Source organism: Plecotus auritus, assembly GCF_963455305.1.
Source record: "Plecotus auritus genome assembly, chromosome: 7".
NCBI lineage: Eukaryota > Metazoa > Chordata > Mammalia > Chiroptera > Vespertilionidae > Plecotus > Plecotus auritus.
Window position 1 is genome coordinate 168,031,451 of NC_137774.1, and position 21,289 is coordinate 168,052,739.

The 21,289-nt window shown below is 43.9% G+C and overlaps 1 protein-coding gene across 7 annotated transcripts in view; it reads right to left on the reverse strand.

Annotated features, from left to right (window-relative positions):
- Positions 1 to 21,289, reverse strand: part of NNT (nicotinamide nucleotide transhydrogenase) — a 79,484-nt gene that overhangs the window by 30,393 nt on the left and 27,802 nt on the right. For all 7 annotated transcript variants that reach the window (XM_080680743.1, XM_080680742.1, XM_080680744.1 and 4 more), the window contains exons 8-17: positions 15,518 to 15,651; positions 15,039 to 15,230; positions 13,403 to 13,556; positions 10,618 to 10,779; positions 9,233 to 9,343; positions 8,302 to 8,447; positions 6,707 to 6,902; positions 4,671 to 4,904; positions 3,234 to 3,394; positions 1,077 to 1,256 (exon numbers count right to left, since the gene is read on the reverse strand). In XM_080680743.1, coding sequence (XP_080536869.1) covers positions 1,077 to 1,256; positions 3,234 to 3,394; positions 4,671 to 4,904; positions 6,707 to 6,902; positions 8,302 to 8,447; positions 9,233 to 9,343; positions 10,618 to 10,779; positions 13,403 to 13,556; positions 15,039 to 15,230; positions 15,518 to 15,651 — 1,670 coding nt within the window. The remainder of the gene's footprint in view (positions 1 to 1,076; positions 1,257 to 3,233; positions 3,395 to 4,670; positions 4,905 to 6,706; positions 6,903 to 8,301; positions 8,448 to 9,232; positions 9,344 to 10,617; positions 10,780 to 13,402; positions 13,557 to 15,038; positions 15,231 to 15,517; positions 15,652 to 21,289) is intronic.

Below are 21,289 nucleotides of genomic sequence, written 5' to 3' on the forward strand. Positions count from 1 at the left end.
TAATATGACCAAAGAAAACTAATTTTTTATTATAAAAAAGACAACTCCAGCATTCAATTAACAATGAGTTTTTTCAATTAAAATATAAGAGAAAGTCTCAATTGCCAAATAAGGGCTTTTAAATAATGTACTAAAAGAATAAAGGTGGGTTAATTATTCTTTTTCTGAATTATTAATCAGTGTGAAGTTCACATGCTGATTTCACTCAGTTTCATGCTTGTCCTTTCAGTCATTCAAACGATTATTTAGAGAATAGCATCTATAATTAGAAAAAGGTTTCTAGTCAAGCCTTTAATTATTTGCAGGATATCTTCTTGCCATCAAGAAGAGAATTAAAAACAAAAAGGAAACTAGGAAGTATTTTTCTTGTTAATTTTTTTTCTTTTCTTCTAAAACAAATAAACCATGCTGACCACAAAACTTCAGGAGGGCACTTCTCACAGATGACCAGTGGGAGTGTCAACTGCGGCAAGCTTTCCCGAAACAGCACGGGAATGAGCAGAAGGAGCCCCTAAAAATGAGCACACCCTCTCCCTTCTAAGAATCAATCCTAAGACAAAAAATCAGAAGTGCCAAAGACATATTTATGTACAAAGAGAAATAAAAATCACACAACCTAACAGGTACAGCATTAGGGAAAAATTAAATATATTTTTATATATCCATGTAATAGATTAGTTCTGAAGTCCCTCAAAATAATATTGAGAAAGCATTTTGAATAAGAAAATGACAAGAACATGGTTTGTAAGATTTAAAAAATTAAATGTGAAAGTGTACCTGGTGATTAGACAAGGGAATACACAGATAGGTAGTTCACAAAGAAAGAACAGAAGGAAATAACCCAAAACCTGAAGTAGTTATTTCAGGCGGAGGCAGAAGATTTTAATTTTCCTAATTATCTACACTGAGTACTTGAAAAGCAGCCTTGCAGATTTATTCAAATGCTACACCACTGGGATTTCTGCGAAAGAGAATGAAAGCTGAGGTAGTCATTTGTACCGCAAGTAACAGAAACGACAGGCGCACCCTCACGTGCAGAACACCATCCCCTGGTCTGTCAGGCACGTGTCTCTTACCACACACATGATGTAGGACAGGATGGCCCCGGAGGAGCCGATGAGTGCGCCCACGATGGTCAGCAGGTTGTTGTTGAGCAGGAAGCCCTCGGCGCACAGGGCCCAGCCCGAGTAGCTGTTCAGCACAGTGATGACCACGGGCATGTCTGCACCCCCGATGGCAGCCGTCAAGGTCACACCCTAGGACGATACGCAAAGCGCAACTCAAAATTAATGCAATACGAACATAGCCTCTGCCCTTGAACATCTCGGTTCTTGATCATCCCGGTTTTCCAACGACTATCGTTACACGCGCGTGTCAGTCTGCCAGCGACGAGGCACCTCCTGTCTGACCAAGTTTCCCACAGATACAGCACAAGTGAGCACTGAACCACCTCCCCCACAAGAGTCCCCCAGCCCTAAAAGGCAGTGATGAAAAGCAGGCAGAAACAGGAGAGGAGTCCACACTTGGAAACCAGGGGCGGCGCTGAGTGCATTTCCCAGTTTTTATGGCTTTAGCCTAAGGGCAGGCTCTGTTGTGCCAAGTGAAACAGCTCAAACAAAATACAACCCCACAGTCTCACTGGTCTGAAGATCGGGGGGTAGGGTTTAGGGCGACTAAGGCAGTTTGGAAAGTGAGAAAGTAAGTTCAGCACAGGAGTAGGCTAGAGAAAGAAAGCCCCAAATTCTGTGCATGGACTCTGCCCACATCTCTGGCTGACTCCTGAACTAGGGGCATGTGCGGGCAGACTCCAAACAATCCTAGTGAAGATGAAATAACAGTAGATTGGTGAGATGTAAACTATGCATAGGAAAGATAGTCTATAATATTGCGGTAACTATGAATGGTGCCAGGTGGGTACTTGAAAAATCGGGGGGAGCACTGTGTAAATTGTCTAACCGTTATGCTGTACACCAGAAACTAAGACAAAGTAATACTGAATGTAAACTCTGGTTGGAATTTTTTTTTTTTAAGATTGCAGCTGACCCCTGCCACAGGGGAGCCAGAATGTGAAATCTGGATCCAGCCTGATGAGCTGCCTACAAAAACTAATAAAGAAATCATTATAACCAATACTCTTTGGAGGAACACAACAGACTCCAAAGTTTCTATCATTCAATATATCCATGATGCAACCCCAAATCACTAAACTAGAGAGGAAAAGGGCTTGTGGAAAGATTTTTGCTTTTTATTCCACATATTCCTATATACTCTGAGTTTGTTACAATGTGAATGTATTCATGATTGCTAAATTAAGTGAAAACCAATTATATTAGGCCATGAAATATTTTACTCATTCTTATAGAGTCATTAAGTATTTTTAATCAAATTCACCTCTCCTCAAAAGTAACAATTTTTGAAGTTTTACATTTCAATGCACAGGTTTGATTTTGGCACTTTTTTTTTACTGCTTCTGCCCTGTTAGATAAAAAAAATATCAAAACTATTTTTCTTTTGTTCAAAATAAAACAAAAATCCATGCTATATAAGTCAAAATAAAAACAGATCATCAGTGGTTGTATATAGATAGAATTTTAAGTTACTTAGTGTTCTACAGGTTCTGTATTGAAATCACAGCCAAACTCTTAGGATTACGTAAAAATCCGTCTCATTTTGCCCAGCTGGTATGGCTCAGTGGTTGAACGTCCACCCATGAAATAAGAGGTCATGGCCCTGACCGGTTTGGCTCAGTGGATAGAGCGTCGGCCTGCGGACTCAAGGGTCCCAGGTTCGATTCCGGTCAAGGGCATGTACCTGGGTTGCGGCCACATCCCCGGTAGAGGGTGTGCAGGAGGCAGCTGACTGATGTTTCTCTCTCATCAATGTTTCTAACTCTCTCTCCCTCTCCCTTCCTCTCTGTAAAAAATCAATAAATATATTTAAAAAAAGAAAAAGAAATAAGAGGTCATGGTTCAATTCCCAGTCAGAGTATATGCAAGGGTTGCGGGTTCCATCCCCAGTAGGGATCGTGAAGGAGGCAGCCAATTGAAGATTCCCTCTCGTCATTAATGTTTCTATCTCTCTCCCTCTCCATTCCTCTCTCTGAAATCGATAAAAATATTTCTTAAATAAAATAAAAGAAAACATATCTATTCCTTTGGGGGTCTTAAAGAGATAGAACTATAACTAGACTATATACTCTGATAAAATACAACGAGTTCCTCTCCAACTCTTACCATGATAGCAGAGAGCGCTGACACGGAGCCCAGGCAGAGGATGCCCGTGCCGAAGCTGGGGTCCAGCATGTAGGGGATGATCCCACCCATGCTGGCCGCCAGCAGGCCCGCATTGAGCATGTGCCTCCCGGGCAGCAGGAGGGGCGCGGAGTTCAGGATGCCTGGAACCAAGCACAGGGCAGTCAGAACCCAAGAGCCCTTCCCTCCCAGTGTCTGTCCTCTAACCCTAAGCTACCAAAATGCAACATTAGAATTAAGACATGGCATTCGAAACATCACTTCCTATCCCCAGATACTGAACCATCGAAGCCAGTTCGAGTTCTTCCTCACAGCAGAAAACTAGCGGAAGCTGGGAACGAATGTCTCCACGTAACTGTCCCCCGCCGGCTCCCACCACACGTCTTCCCTCTGGTCACGGAATCCTGCAAAGTCACTTTCCCGTGGGACCAACACAGGGCTTAAACATTGTTTTCTGCATTTAAAACTTCAGAACAACGTCCTAGCACCAGCCTCCTGATTCCATCCTCTGAGCCGGGAGAGGAGGGGCTGGTTTGCTAGCCATTTCTGAGGACAAAGGGTAAGACAGAATGTCTTCCAGGGGTGGGCAAACTTTTTGACTCGAGGGCCACAATGGGTTCTTAAACTGGACCGGAGGGCCGGAACAAAAGCATGGATGGAGTGTTTGTGTGAACTAATATAAATTCAAAGTAAAGGAGCGGAGGGGAGAGCAAGAGAACCCTCCGCTCTTTCGGCTCCGCGGGCCGGATAGAACAGCCAAACAGGCCGGATCCGGCCCGTGGGCCGTAGTTTGCCCACGGCTGTCTTAGGCATTTAAGTTCCATGGAAGTTTCCACTTAATTTTAATGAGTTGATTACTGAGAGGCAAGACCAGATTTTTTAAATCACAAACTAGTTTCTCTCAAGACTCATTTTTTCATGAAAACGCCGGAAGCAGCCTAGGTGGGGGGGTTTCTTTGCTTCTGTTTTCATGTGTGGTTTTAGCAGTAGCAAAAGTTGCCAAACTAGAGCCCAGAAATGCGTATTTGTTTTCAAGATAAGTGCCGTAGACTAATCACCCAAATGCGTTCAATGAGCTTCCCTCTGTTCTGGAAGCCAAGGATTACGACCATGTCACTTTGTTCATACGTATCAGCCAATGTCAGTCACTCCCTCTGCGCATATGCCTGTGTCCTGGTTTCCTGCGCTAACTACACACAGGAGCAACAGATCCCCAGTCTCACAAGACTTCGTAAGACTTGTAAGGATCAATGGAGGGAAGCACCTTGGTGGAGAGAAAAAAGGTTTCTATATTCTGAGGGCTACACAGACACTTCACCTAACAGGTTCTACTGTTTAGCTACTTTCTGAAATTTTAACGGCTCTCCTAGCCCCGCCAAACAACAGATACTCACCTCCCTGCGGTGCCGACTCACTTACCCTGCAGTTTTCCGTAGGCAATGAGGGAGCCGCTGAAGGTGACCCCGCCGATGTAAGTCCCGAGGTAGGCCACGATCTTGGTGAGGTTTGCCGCTACGTCTGTAGCGAAATGCGGGTACTCCACAATGTACTCAGCTACGCAGGTCAGCACCGCCGCCAAGCCCACCAGGCTGTGGAAAGCGGCCACTAACTGAGGTAAGTCCGAAATCTGGATGCGTTTGGCAATTGTCAATCCTGTCGGGAAATGCAGGTCAAAGAGAAATTAAAACGGGACAGACCCTGAAGAAGGAACCGCTACAAAGACCTCCCTTAAGGGGCTCCCTCCGTGTCACCAGTAAAGAAGCATCTGCTTTCTCGCATGGGCTAATGGTAAGGATGCAGCTACATACACTCCTTCAAAGCAGCAGGTTTTCTCAACACACCTAGCCAAGGCCCAGCTCCAGAGGGCCTCCTCCCTGCACAACCTTCGAAGATGGCCCTGGCCTAGCACATCCTCAGATTCCTCAAAGCTCCAGTTAAATCCCCTGAAACTCTCCCCAGGCATGGATACCCCAGGCCCGGCACACAAGAACCAGCTGGACATGAAGAAGGCCAGGTTTTCAGGTGGGTGGACAGGGGCTAAGTCCAAAAGTAATGAAATGCAAATATCTGGTAATAAATGTCCAAATCAGGCAATTCTGAAGGGGTTGCACAGTTCTGGTCAGGTGATGCAAACGTGCTGAGTTCAACCTATCCTATACAATGAAAGGCTAATATGTAAATCAACGGAATGTGGAACAACCAGTTGCTATGATGGGCACTGGCCATCAGGGGGCAGACACTCAACGCAGAAGCTGGGCTCACGGCTGGTGAGTGCAGCAGCAGTGGTGGGAGTCTCTCCCGCCTCCGCGGCAGCATTTAAGGACCCCAAGGGGGCTGTCCAACTGCCAGCTTAGGCTCGCTCCCTGCGCCAGCAGTCAGACATTCCCCAAGGGGTCTCAGACTGCAAGAGGGTGCAGGCTGGGCTGAGGGACATCCCCCCACCCCATCCCCAGTGCACGAATGTTTAGACACTGGGCCTCTAGTGTCTAAAGGTTTTCCTGCCTGAACCCCCAGCACAGACACCTTCCTTCAGGGTCTTTCTAGGGACAGTCAGGACAAATTGGGCCCAAAGCTAATGTACTGAAAACTATTAGCCACCAGCTCCTCGGGATAAAAACATTTGTGTGTATAAATACACACACACACGACTTTTTACCCATATCAATGGAATGGAGCACACAGTTTTCGAATAATAATGAAGTATACAATACTCTTGAATGTAAATTCCATATGGCCAATTGATTTTCACAGAATGCTTTTGTTGATTTTTGCCAAACTGTGGTGCCTGCAGCCAACCTAGTGTTTGCTGATGAAGAAGTGCAGTTCCCACATGAATGCTGGTTGGTAATTTTGTTAACAGTAGCAAACAAGATGTAAGTGAAGCAAGATGCATGTGAGAACTTGGCTCACTGTCAACCATGTGAGCGATGACTTCACTGGATCTGGTAAAGGCTTGCACACACTGGAAGGATACTGGCCAGTTTTTGTGCTATTCACAATATAATGACTAAGGACACAACACACTTTTCAGTTGAAGCTGCGTTATCAACACTTTCTCTAGCGCTTTCTCAGGTCTGGACAATCAACACAACAGTTAAGTGAAACCATGGCCAATGTCAAGCCACCAGTGTGGCCATTAAACATGGAGTTGGGAAGAGATGAACAGCAGCCCATCATTAGACAGTATTTCCACCAGAGACAATAAACACAGACAATCTCAAAAGCCTAGATAACAAAATCTAATAAATTAATCAGAAAAATATAGATAGCATTATTACCTTTGTTTCTACTATAATTTACCTATTTTGTTTTGGCGACTAGTCATCACAGTTGGTATAATTCTCATTCAAACCCAAACACTAAAACATTTACAGAGTAAGTACATCAACTGAGTCAAAAGTGGGCTGAGAAGTGAGCATGGGTGCGCATGAAGGCAGAAGCCCACAAGTGCTTACCAATGGCGCCGCCCAAAGCCATGGCTCCCGACATCTGAGCCAACAATTCCGGTTTCGGGTTCAGGCCTCCAAGGGTGGCTGCCAGGCCTCCAGCCACGCCGATCATGCCCAATGCATTGCCAAGACGAGCAGTTCCCTGGGTGGAAAGGCCGGCCAGGGCACCAACACAGCACAGACCTGAGCCCAGGTACATGATCTTCCCAAAGGAAGAGGGAGGGAGAGAGAGAGAGAGAGAGAGAGAGAGAGAGAGAGAGAGAGAATATCAAAACTTTTGGTCTATTAACACAGGAAAGACCTCTCTTGAGGAAACGTGATTCTCTAAAGACAACTTTAAGTGCAGACAATAGAGAGACCACTATGAGCTCTTCTTTTAATATTTCGATATATTTTCCTACCCATTAGGGATACTAAATACCCTCCATTGTACTTGCAATTACACCATTTATGTAAACTGGTTTCTTCGTGATTTGATGGCATGCACAAATGTATATGAAAGTACCTAAATCTAAATTATGTCATTATGGGATCTAACCAAATGCTAGAAAGGCGGCGACCGCTGACGCTGCATGTGCCAGGGGACCGGGCCACACACTGCACAAATGTTGTAACTCAGTCCCATGAGATCCACGGGCGGAAAGAATCTTCAGCCTCATTTCCAGAAGAGAAAACCAAAGCTTAAAGAGGTTCCATAATTTTTCCAAGGTCAGCTGATCAGTAAGTAGCAAATCTGGGTCAGACATGTGTCTCTCTGACCCACAGCTCCAACTCTTCTCAAAAAAGATTGTGCTCATTCAACAAATGCTACATGTTGGCAATGGGAGAAACCAAGGGAGACCTGATTTGCCTGCTATCTGGGAGGTTTCAATCCAGTGACAGTCATTGCGAAGAAACGGAAAATACCAAGCCCAAAGTTGAGTATTATAATTACACTAGAGGCCTGATGCACAAAATTCGTGCAAGGGGCTCAGCCCTGGCAGCCGCAGTGGCTTGCCTCGGCCCTCGCAGCCCCAGCTTCGTCCGGAAGGTCATCTGGAAGGACTTCGGGAAGGATGCCCGGAAGGTCGTTCAGCTGTCTGGTCTCATTAGCATATTACGTTTTTATTATTATAGATGTAGACCTTTCAAAGTTCAACTAGATTATTTATTTTGTTATAGAGTATCCATTCTTAAACTATCTTTTTAAAATTAATTGGCATAATACCTCCTGATAAGAGATGATGACTGGATTTTAGGGGGGGAAAGTAAGAAAAGGACTAATAGTAATTAATAATATACTTTTTCAAATTTATTACTGATTATTTCATTGCATCCCTACACCAATCCAACCAGGTGCAAAAAGAGGGTGCTAATAACCTTCTCGACTATTTGTACATGTGGGAAAACTTGGGGACAAACAGGAGAACCCACATTTGCACATTCAGTGAGTGGGTCTACTTGGCTCTAGAATTCAGGGTCCCGATGCTTTATTTGACCAAGATGTTTCTAGAGTTATTGTTGTATCTGCATGATAGAGTGTGGATACTGGTAATGAGAATGTTACTCCAACTGAGAGAAAAATAGTGGCAAAAACAGAAACTTTCCAAAGAGTCTCTTACTTGTTCAATGTTATAACCGCTGGAGAGGGCAGCTAAATATCCTCCAACAAAGGTACCAGCGGGGAGCAGATACAGGTAATTGTATTCCGGGGGGTCAGTGGGACGCTTAAACATGTCCAGCATCCTCTGAGTCACCAGAAAGCCACCTTATCAAATAAATATAAAACAGAGAGGTTATGTCATTGAGCAACACGATTGTTTTAAAGTGCTACAATTTTTCTATTTTAAGCACCTTTATCATCTATGGATAAATATCATGTTAAGTAACAGGCGTTCAAAATTAGAAGCTATTTTATTATTTAAGCCAGTTCCATTGAAGGAGGGGGGGAAACCCTAAATTTGCTATCAGGGCAGAACCAACTATTGCCACATGACTACAAGTAACCAGCCATTCAGATGGCGCTGGGAATGCAACCCATCAAAGGCAGGGTTTATTTTCTAATAGGTTATCCTGTTTGTTAAAGCCTATTAAATACCACATCAACAGGCACCAGATTTTTTGGACGCTTAAAGAATTTTTAGCTACAAAATAGCATCAAATGAGGTTCATGCACAAATTAAGTGCTAAGCTTTCAGTTTTTAGAAATAAACACAGGCTAAGCTAAGGCAAAAGACTAAAATTTTTATCTCAAATTAGACTCCAATCTAGAGAGGTTATGGTGATATTTCTTCATCAACTTAATGCCCAACTATGCATTTAATAACTTTCCAGCTAACTTGTATTTGTTTTATTTGTGTTGAGACCTTGACAGTTTTATCAAAAGAGTTTCTAAAACTTACAGACGAGCAAAGTAACTAATTTCCCTTCACAGAGAGCATTTATGAACTGAGAGAAACATTTTTAATGGAATGTCTATTTTATACTCATTCATATTTGCTTCTCATGTCCCCATTCCAAATAGCACTGTGGCTTCTGTCACCGCCATCGTACCTGCAATGTTGACGGAGGATATGAAGGTGGCAAGAGCAGCAAGGCCCTGAGACGTGGTGGAAGGGTACAAATGCCCGCCCATCAGCGCCAGCCCACCAACTGCAGTCAACCCTGCGAAGAAAGCATCAAGATGGTAAACAGTGCCCTTAGCCAGTTTGGCTCCGTGGATAGAGCTTCAACCTGCGGACTAAAGGGTCCCAGGTTCGATTCCAGCCAAGGGCACATACCCGGGTTGTAGGCTCTATTCCCCCCCAAGTAGGGGACGTGCAGGAGGCAGCCAATCAATGATTCTCTCTCATACTTGATGTTTCTATCTCTCTATCTCTCTCCCTTCCTCTCTGAAATCAATAAAAATATATATATTTTTTTTTTTAAAAAAAGATGGTAAACAGCCACAGTAACACCACCAATCAAGGTCACAGCGGAGGGACGCCACAGGCACAGGTTCATAAAGGAGAAAGTTCTCACACAGCCTTCCCACTGAAGTACCATCTGGGCAAAGAGTTAACAACACCCCTCCCCCTTTTGCATATGGTCCTGAGCTTCCTCTGTCTTTCTATCTCTGTTCCCCTGCTAACGACATAAATCAAAAAGGTCGTTAGATAATGTAAAGGTCGTTAGATAATGTTGTGATGGTGAAAAGGGACCCCCGGGGACAGGCTGCAACTGAACTGGAAGGAACGGTCCCTGGACTAGAATACGTGAGGGTGAGGCCATCGTTTGGGGCTCTCCTGAGATGGTACTTCTTGGAATTGGACATCATCCCTGCGGAGATCCCGAAACTATGCCTATGGCCATGTTATAAGAGATGCCCACAGCGGTCAGCAAGCATCCAAGAAGGGCACCTCCCACGTGTGTCCAAGGTGGGTCTCGTTCCTCAGATCCAAGCTCTCACTGGGTGCCCCAGGGAACAGCCCCTGGGCAGGGTGTGGACTGTGGCAGTGCCCTCTGTGAAGACTCGCACCCAGGGAGCCGCCGACGCTGCCCTACTGGCCGCTGTGTCCTGCCCCATAAGCTTCAGGTGAACCTGACACCAGGGGCAGTGGCTGCAGCCTTGCTGGGCTGCACGCTCAGCCAGATCTAAGAGCTCCAAGAGGAGTCTGCCCCACGAGTCTATGGAACACTGCTTCCCAAATGTTACCGGGGGCCGGGGGGGGGGGGGGGTCCCTTCTTCCATGGTGGTCACAGCCGAAGGGAATGACAGTGGCTGCACTGCTGGAGCTGGAAGCAGCCCAGCCCAACCCCATGCCTGTGGGAGCCCAAGCCGCCACAACCACAACCCCTGCCGCCAAGCCAGACCATTTGCAAACACAGACTTCATAAACCTCCTGGAGAGCGCTCCATAAACCCATGCAAACCCAAGACGGGGGACAAGGGGAACAAACCTGAGATGGCATTAGTCACGGACATCAGTGGCGAGTGGAGGGCAGGGGTCACTCCCCAGACGGTGTGGTAGCCCACAATGCCGGCCAAGCCGAACGTGGTCACCATCTGGGAAAAGGCTAAGTTGGGAGCGGAGAGGCCCAAGCCCAGAATCCCGGTGAGACCTGCAGAAGGAGAGGAAAGAGGATGAGCTGACAGCCACTTATCTCAGGAAGATTGAAAGCACATGTACACCCACATACCAGCAAACACGTGGAATAGCCAGTGCTCTTAAATTCCACACCCTTGCCAGTAATGAGCAGATTTTTGAGAAATTTCATGGTTGGGAAGGGAGAGAGAGGAGGGATAGAGGTATTGTGAACAAAGCTCACCTTCCTGGCCACCTGCCCCCAAAATAAAATAAATTGTAAAATCTATTCAAATTGGTGAGTCGCCTTACAGCAATGTGCACATTTTCCTTTGTGGGGCTTGTTCCCTGCCCTGTTTTAAGTTTCACTGACAATGTCACGTGTGTTCAGACAAGTGTTTTTCTTCCCCAATGACAGGCCTATGGATCTCCCCAAGCATTTCCCACTCGGGCAAGACACAACCTTTCTATGACAGGACTCCTGTGAGGCCAGTTCTATGTCATCTCGGATGTGGCTGAGAGAGGGTTTGAAATGAGTAGGAAGGGTTTCACTGCCTCCGGCACCTCCCAGACATGTGGCTTCCACCCACCCGGGCCGGAGTTTTGCAATTGCTCCCGAATCTGCGCTGGACCGCTGGCCGGGCAGGCAGCGCCAGCCTCAGCACCAAGTCAGCAAACAGGATTGTACAAAGACAAGGGAACCCGGCCAATTAAATTAAGAATGTCACAATACAAACAGTCAGCTCTGGACATACATCTTCAATTATCGCCTCTCCTAACAGCAAACATGTGGACGGCTGCTGGGAACAGAAGGAAGGGTGACCCAGTGGTCAGGAAACACGGGATGAGAGCAGGCGACCAGGGAGCTGAAGAGGGTCCTTTTTGCCCTGGATACGAACTACTTCTTGATAAGTGGTACAGACAGAGCATGTAGGAATTGACATTAATTTTACCTTAACTCATTCAATAAGACTGTAGTTTTCATTTTTATTTCCACACACACACATAGAAGAGTTCCAGTGCAGAGGGAGAGTTAGATAGGATATTGTCTGGTGCTCCCGTTAATCTTTAGAGAAGCCGCATGGGGCTGTGGTTAGGAATACCTTTCCTCAAGCCAGAGTGCCTGCATCAAATCCTGACTCGGCTGCTTGCTAGCTGTGTGATCTCAGACACGTTACTTAACTTCTCTGTGCTACAGCATCCTCATCTGTAAAATTATTAGACCTTTGTCCTCATGTGGGAAAATACAGAAATCACATCTGCAGGTTTTCTTTTCAACTATTTAATAAACTAATGTGTTTTCTACAATACACGTAATAATGTCAGATGTCCAATTTCTAAAGTCTCTGTAACAGAGGAAAAAGAAGAGAAAGGCAGAGGACAAAGAAAGGGGGGGAAATAAAATCAAATTCCTTGAAGTATCCTATTCAAATAGATTCCTAACACGTACACAATAAAAACTACTTGTTTTCATTATAAAGGAGGAAGTTCAAGGTAGAGAAAAACAAATACAGGGCCATCCTTTTATTCACTGGAACATGTCATTGTCATACCTATTAAAATGCAATAAACGTTAACTTAACGTACATAAGAAAAACCTAGAAAAATGAATCATCATATTTCCTCATGAATCTCAAACAGAAATGGCAACTTACAATCCTACTGATGTACGTGCCCTCCGTGTACATCACAATAACCCGGCTTCGTTTTTTTAACAAACAAGTGCAAGTAGGGACACTGCCCCTTTCCTCCCAACGTTCACAACTAGAGGTTCTTTCAGTCATTTTGCTGAGATTTGCTCTTTATGCAGGAGAGTTACACACTGAGCTTTCAAACATCTGGACTCACATGGGAATCAGGGGAATGCTGAGGCTACAAGAATTCTCTGTGCCTGGTGCTGGTCCTTAATTCTTCAGCGTTTGCTTTTGTTTTGGGTTTGTTTTGGCTCTAAGCAGATCTAAACATTTTTAATTTATTCTATGAGAGAGAAACCAATGAAATATCAAATATCCATATGTCAGACTCAACAGTTCATAGCCAGAATGAATATTTATCCTTATGTTATAATAACTCTTTAGTGCTTTCACACAAAAATGCATTTAAAAGCAAAGGCTGGGTGTTAAATTGTAAAGAAAAGAGGTAAGCATTTAAAAATTGAATTTTTTCGTACGAGGTGGATAATTTAGAACGTTGGCCAAACGTTCCAAGGCTATGCCTGTGTTGCCCACTCTTCCGCGGAAACATCTGGTTCCCCAGTGTTCCCCGGTCTGACCCAGCTGTGCAGACCATCAGAACCGATGTCTAATAAACCGCCAAATAAACAAATAAACAACCACATTTATACGCACTTCACGTCAACACGATCGGACGTACATCGCTACTCAATGTATTTGACGTAGATAAAAGTATGAACAATCATACTGGTATTTAAAAGTACTCATTCCAGCATTTAGCATGGTGCCTGTTAGCTCCTGGGGTAGCAAACTATACAATCTGCAACGCCACCAGGTGGGACAGATAGCTTGTTTATGGAAACCTGCTTCTACGGGCCCAATTCCTAATGGAATCCAAAGACGGGCAAAATTATTTCATGTACTACTCCTGACATGACCATCCAAATTCAGATCATCAAGACCACATCCTGGTCAGTGGGACCTCACCTGCAGTGTACGCCGAAGCCGTGGTCATGGTTTTCCTGAAGGGTGTGACTGTAGCTGCTTTTTCAGCTTCCAGCTCAGCCACTGTTTTCGGCTTCACTGGGGCGCCCTGAGGAATGTTTTTCGGTGTGGGAGCAGGGAAAATCACTTCGCCATCCTAACAGAAATTAGCAAAAACACATTTCTTAAGTCCATCCAGTGTTTTAAAAATATGTTGGAGGGGGAAAAAACTGTTCTTTTAAAAATAATTTTAAATAAATCTGTACAGCCCTGACTGGTGTGCTCAATGCTTCGAGCGTCAGCCTGCACACCGAATGGTTGCGGGTTTGATTTCCGGTCAAGGGCACAAATCTGGGTTGCAGGTTCAATCAGGCCCTGTCTGGGTGTATGCAGGAGGTAACCAATCGATGTGTGTGTGTCTCTCTCTCTCTCTCTCTCTTCCCCCTCCCTCACTCCCTTCCACTCTCTCTATAAAAATCAATTTAAAAATATCCTCGGGTGAGGATTAACAAAAAATAAATAAGTAAAAATAAGTAAATTCATATAATTTATAAATTGTCATCTATAAGATATATAAAAACCCTACGTGACCATTATGACTGATCGACCTCAACCAGTCGCTATGACATGCACTGACCACCAGGGGCAGGTGCTCAATGCAGGAGCTACCCCATGGTGGTCAGTGCACTCCATAGCCAACCTCCCGCAGCCCGGGCAGACCAACCTCCCATGGTCCCTCCCCACCTCCCCACCCTCCACCCTCCCCCCGCCCGCCTCCCCGAGCTGGCCGGCCCTATCAGCCCCGATCAGGACTGGGCAAGATGGCCCCAACGTCCCCAATCGCTGGCCAGGCCGAGGGACTTCACCCATGCACGAATTTGTGCAACAGGCCTGTAGTTTTATATAAATATATAATGCATGTTTATGTAAATATATGTTTGTGTTACACATACATGCATAGATATATAACTTGTATGTGCATAGAACACATATAAAGAATACAGATCAAATCCTTAAAAGCAGATAGGTTTGAGAAACATTTCATTTTCACTTTATTCAATTCTGATTTTTTTGTTTTGCTTGTTTCTGTTTTTCAAAAGCTCTGCATATTTTAGGTGTGTCATATGTGTACAGGCAGTCCTCGGGTTACATCGGACTCGACATATGTTGTTTCATGGTTACGTCACCATCTCCCATTTATAAAAAAAAAAAAAGTTCCATCATTTCGACGTATGTACATATGTGCTTTATGTTTTTTGTTATTTATTTACCCCAAGTAAAGGTCAGGAATTGTTATCTTTCTTTTAAATTTTTTTTACTGTGTCACTTCATTACTGCTGTGTCTGTGCTCCATGTGAGTGACGTAGGTGCTTATGTAGGTGGGTTCTGACTTACAGTGAAAATCGAGTTACGTCGCACCGTAGGAACGGATCTCTGACGTAACCCGAGGACCTACCGTATGTAAGTCTTTGCAATATCTAAGTCATTCTGCATTTTTAAACATTTTATTGGCAAAAAAGCAACACATCACTACTTTATTAGAATAGACCTCAATTCCAAACTAGGATTCTTCCATGAACAGACACCCTCAACCAAGTTTGCAATGAAAACTCAGGAAAGAACAGATCTCTGTACCCACCTTCATGACGACAGTTCCTCTAATGACGTGGCCCATTGTACCAAAGTCAAAGTCATCTTTCACTTCAAAGTGAAAGTTATCTTTGTCAGGGCTGATGGCCTTCAGGAGCTTGGTGATGTTGTTGGAGTACAGGGTGCTGGCCTGCGTGGCCATTCGGCTGGGGAGGTCTGTATAGCCTATGTGAGTAACGCCCTGAATGAACAAAAATGCAGTCAGAAAGGCCTATTCGTATGCTCCCATTCTTTCCAGGACAAGTCACAGTCATAGGCAAGGCTACGTTTTGAAATTCTGTAACTTTATAAATACATACACATACTCACAAACAAATATACATTTCAAAAGGAGCTTTAAACGTGCCTATTTTTTATTTTTAAAAGGTTCAGGCTTCAGTTTTTCTAAATATATAATGGAATAAACACTCACACAGGTCAGTGGAGATGTGGGAATTGGTTCATAGAAGAGGAAGCTTTGAGCGATACCTTATGAACATACAGTTCTCCTGGCTTCGTGGTTTCAAAGTTTCCACCAGCCTCTGCAGCTAAATCCACAACAACTGAACCTTCCTTCATTGACTCGATCATTTCTCTACTAAATAAAACCGGCGCTTTTTTACCTGATAAAACCAAGGAAAACAGTACAAATTACTTCATAATTTTTAAAAACTATATTCTGAGTATTACAGTCGTCTCTGGGCACTCAGGAACTCAGCATCTGAAATTTGAACTCTTTCAAGAGACCCCTCAAGTCCATACCACAGGTGAGAGCGGTCATTCTCTAAGGAAGCATGGGACATGAGCTGCAAAGCCAGGGTGGGAGATGGAGCTAATGCAGGGGTGGGCAAACTTTTTGACTTGAGGGCCACAATGGGTTCTTTTTTTTTTTTAAATATATTTTATTGATTTTTTACAGAGAGGAAGAGAGAGGGATAGAAAGTTAGAAACATCGATGAGAGAGAGACATCGATCAGCTGCTTCCTGCACGACCCCTACTGGGGATGTGCCCACAACCCAGGTACATGCCCTTGACCGGAATCGAACCTGGGACCCTGCAGTCCGCAGGCCGACGCTCTATCCACTGAACCAAACCGGTTTCGGCCACAATGGGTTCTTAAACTGGACCGGAGGGCCGGAACAAAAGCATGGATGGAGTGTTTGTGTGAACTAATATAAATTCAAAGTAAAGAAGCAGAGGGGAGAGCAAGAGAACCGGATAGAACAGCTGGATCTGGCCCGCGGGCCATAGTTTGCCCAAGGCTGAGCTAATGGCTCAGCATGGAAATCCCAGCACTTCTCTTCCCAAAGGGTATACCTCCAGTACCACTCATGAGAGAGAAACATTTGGCTTGGTTTGGTTTAAAAAAAATTTTTAAAAATTTAAAAAGCATAATAATAAGCTATTAAGGAAACTATGTGCACCCAAATTGGACAATCATGAAAATCACAAATGTCAAGGGAATATTGAATAGCAATTTTTGAATTACAAAACAGAAGCTTCCTAAACATGTTAACAAACATCACCAAATATTCCTGCATGTTATATTAATCTATCCTAATTTAACACAGGATAACTCTGAGGAGAGTCAAAAAAGTGCCATGGATGCATGGTCTAATGAAGCTGATTTAGGCAGCCCTGGGGTGCACCGACGCAGCCCCTCCATCTCAGTAGAAAACGACTACGGAGGCTGAGAGGGCTGTGTCCGGAAACACAGAGATCCGGACCCAAGCTAAAGTCAAGCAGAGTACTTTTTTTTTTCAATGGGAAAACAAAAAACAAAACAAAAAAAAAATCAAATGACCTTTATCATACAAATACATTTATACTTAAATGTTGCCTAAGAACAGGTGGTTAAACCCCAAAAGACCCACAAATTTATCTGGTGGGCAAATGGTGACTCAAGCAAAGTACTTTCTTTGTGAGCTCCACCCCTGGAACCACAGGAAAATGTTCTCTGCATAATTAATTACTTGTCAAGGAACCAAAAAAAAGGCCAGGCCAGCAAAAACTTGGGTTTCACAAATCAAAGGCCTGGAGATATTCCTCAATGTGCTAACGCCAACGAAACATATTGGTCAACAGCGTATTTTAGCAGATTGGAGAAATTCCTAATGAGATATTTAAAGAAGAAACCTAAAAACAAGCTTTTACCTAATAATTTAAAAATATACAAATTTTAAAAAAATGTTAAGGATTATGTTAATAATTTACCTCTCATAGCTGCAAATTTCCATGTAGCTAAAAGTCAAAATTTTACCACAACTCTATAAGCTATGGAAATTCTCACAAAACAATCTACCGCCCTTAAATGGTAGCATAAATGAGAAAATGTATAATATTCTTATATAAATTATAACATTGTGTGCCTTCCACTACATGTTACATTAGCTACCAAAATCCCTAAAAAATTAATGAGTATTTATTACACATTCTGATTTTACCAGTTAATACAAAATGATTTAAAGGTTATCTTTAAAAACAGAAATAATACTGTTTATTTCTTAGCCATTCAACTTAGCTCGGAACAAGATTAATTCATAAAAGAGCCCCCGTGGTCCAGCCGGTGTGGCTCAGTGGTTGAGTGCCAACCCATGAACCAGGGGATCATGATTTAATTCCCAGTCAGGGCAATCGAACCCATGCCTGGGTTGTGGGCAGGATCCCCAGTAGGGGGCATGAAGGAGGCAGCCAACCGATGATTCTCTCTCATCATTAATGTTTCTGTCTCTCTCTACCATCCCTTCCTCTCTGAAATCAATAAATATATTTTTTTAAAAAAAGAGCCCCAATGAAAGGGTTATCTTCATAAAACACAGGTCAGCCGTGTTTCTCCGCAGGGAGACCCATGGCAGATTGCCTTCAATGGGCGCTGGTTCTGTACCCTCACGAGTACGTGAAGAGCCTGACAACCTCAGAGACCACCTTCGACATTCCACATAGTCCTTGAGAACATCTGACTTCCTACTGCCAGCGTCGCTGAGCATTTCAGTCCCGAGTAATGTTTGCAAGACCAGGTGTGACCAATGGAAGAGAAGGAAATTACGCTAATATTCTACAGGCCAGACCCTACAGTGGGTGTTTCCTACATCTATTCCTCAAATAACTCTGCAAGGTAGAAATGTTTACGCACCTTCAGAGATGAGGAATCTGAGAGACACATCTGCTGTTAAGCAGTGGTACCGGGAATCTCAATCTACTCATCTGTCTCTGAGTCAGGATCTGACCCCCACCAAACACATGAAATGCAACCAGATAAAATGACAAAGTGGGGAGGAGGAAAGAGGCTGTTAGCTGCTCAACAAATTCACATTTCTTATGGGCTGAACTGTGCCCCCAGAAAATTCATGGTTTTGTTTTTAAATATTTTTTTTTAATTTAAGTAGAGTTGGATTTTGTTATAGTAGCCCTGGAAGGCTAGTAAAGTGTTCTCGTCTTCCCGAGCACACAGCTAGGCGACAATCCCCAGCTTCCCTCACAGTTAGATTTGGCCCCATGACCAAAACTTAGCAAAAGAAAGTGAGCAGGACTGGTGTGTGCCACGGCTAGGCATCCCACACACCCTCCTCCGCGTCCCTTTCCTTGGCTGGCTGGAACAGAGACAGCGCCCAGAGTGACCTCCATAGCTTCATGATGGGGATGGCCACATTGTCACGCCTGAATTCCCCAGGGGACCACATGAAGGAGAGCTGCCCACCAATGTGTCAACCATCCATCACTGTTAACTCAGCAAGAAGTATATTTCTAGAATGTCTGAGCCATTACACACTTTGGGGTTACGTTGTTATGCAGCTAGACCACGCTCATACTAGGCACAAGAAAGGATGGGGAAAGTGGGATGCAGGAGATACAGAAATGCACAGGGTGAGAAGTTCTCGTCGTTAGCTCTAGCGAGTGCTGCTTCACCTAAGACAGCCTCCGCCTCCCCATCCCTTCCAACCTTTTCCACTCGGGGAATACCAGCAGGGAGCACAGTGCTTCCCAACGTTGCAACATACTTTTGGACAATGAACAGACCAAACCAGAATTCTGTAGCGCACATTTTCCTAACAGAACATTTGTTAAATTTAGCCCAGTCGCTCACTAAATGTGCTCAAACAACACTCTAAGAAGACAAGACTGATAAATGGAAACAGAAAACTCCCCATTTTGGCACCCTCCTCTCGATGACAAGTCGCCCTGTGGGTGTTGAAATCTACCAAGAGGTGCGGAGACAGCCGGTGATTACCAGCCCTTGGTAACGATGTCGCAACATTTAAGTATTTCTCTCTGCCCTTCGAAATTCTCAAAAACCAATGAAACTTTGTAAAAGTAATATTATAAAATTCTATACAATAATATATTTAAGGAAGAGGAGGATGGTAAATGAATCTGATTACTCAGTAAAAAAAAAAAAAAAAAAAAGTTAGGCCCAGGCGGTGTAGCTCAGTTGGTTAGAGTATCATCAGGATACACCAAGGTTGCATGTTCAATTCCCAGTCAGGTCACATTAAATACGTGGAACAACAAATCAATGTCTCTCTCTCTATCCTCTCTCTCTCTCTCTCTCTCTCTCCCCCCCCCCTTCCTCTCTCTCCCCCCCTTCCTCTCTCTCTCTCTCTCAAATCATTTTTTTTAAGTTAAATAATTCAACTAAGTTGGAAATCACTGCTCTATATAGTTTTGTCCTGGAAGATCATAATGCTTACAGAAGAAAGAACAGAGTCATCTGAAAATAAACCTTTACTTAGGGCCGGGGTGGGGAACGTCCAGCCCGAGGGCCATATACGGCCCTGGGAATCATTTGGTCTGGCCCTGCCAAGGCATTAAGGGTGAATTAATTAAATGTTTGACCAAATGGAGCAAGCTAATTGTTAAGTTGATCATTCTGTATGGCCCACAAATGATGCTATAAATCTCCAAATGGCTGTTGGCAGAAAAAAGGTTTTCCCTGCTTTAGGGGAAAACTTTGCTCAGTCATCAAAACAAAATCATCTTCGTGGAATTTCAAAAACGGAGAGTGCATCACTGTATTCATTGTCTTGTCTGAAAGAACAAGTTTGAAAATCAGTGTGGAAAGTTATGCTTTTGTGCCATATTTCTACTCCATGTAACAGACATGGCCGCATCCCTAGAGAGCCCCTGCTGGTTTTCAGGAGAGCTCTCTCAGGCTGGATCACATGTGTAAGGCCCTGGCATATCAGAGAAAAACACCCCTTCCCATCTTTCAGCCATGTAAAATCACCACAGGGTCCTTTAAGGGCTCTATTCTATGACCCTAACTGGTATAGAGAAAAAACATAAGTACTATTACCCCTTTGGGTGATATAGATTGTGCCTAAAAAGAGGTCCAAGTATAGATGGCCTAAGCCTTGGACCTCTTTTAAGGCACAATCTATATCACCCAAAGGGGTAATAGTCCTTTTGTTTTTTCTCTATACCAGTTAGGGTCATAGAATAGACCCCTTAAAGCCGTGGTCGGCAAACTGCGGCTCGCAAGCTACATGCGGCTCTTTGGCCCCTTGAGTGTGGCTCTTCCACAAAATACCACAGCCTGGGCGAGTCTATTTTGAAGAAGTGGCGTTAGAAGAAGTTTAAGTTTAAAAAATTTGGCTCTCAAAAGAAATTTCAATCGTTGTCCTGTTGATATTTGGCTCTGTTGACTAATGAGTTTGCCGACCACTGGCCTAAGGTATTAAAACTTATAATCAAGCAGTGAATATCTTCCTTCTTAGCTGATCGGACACTTTCCACCTTCTAAACAACCTGCCACTACTTCCTAATCCTACCTCCTGACAGGTCTAACTGGCCACCTCATACTGCAAACTGGGCACGTTTTGATACTTAGGAAAGTTAGGTTCGCAGTCTTTTTTATTAAAGCACAGTTGGCGTACAACATTATATTAGTTTCAGGTGTACAACACAGTGACTCAGCATTCACATATCTTATGATGTGATCACCACACTAAGTCTAGTAACCATCTGTCACCATGCAAAGCTACCACACTATTACAGACTATATTCCCCTTCACCTTTCTCATCCATCCCCTGCCCCCACCCCATGGTTTGCTCTTTGTTTCTATGAGTCTGCTTTTGTTTTGTTTTATTTGTTCATATTTTTTTTAATTCCACCTATATGTGAAATCATGTGGTATTTGTCTCTCTGACTTATTTCACTTAGCTTAATATCCTCTGGATCCACCCAGGTTGTTGCAAACTTCTTTCTTTTTTATTGCTGAGTAATATTCCTGAGTGTGTATGTGTGTCTTCTTAATCCATTC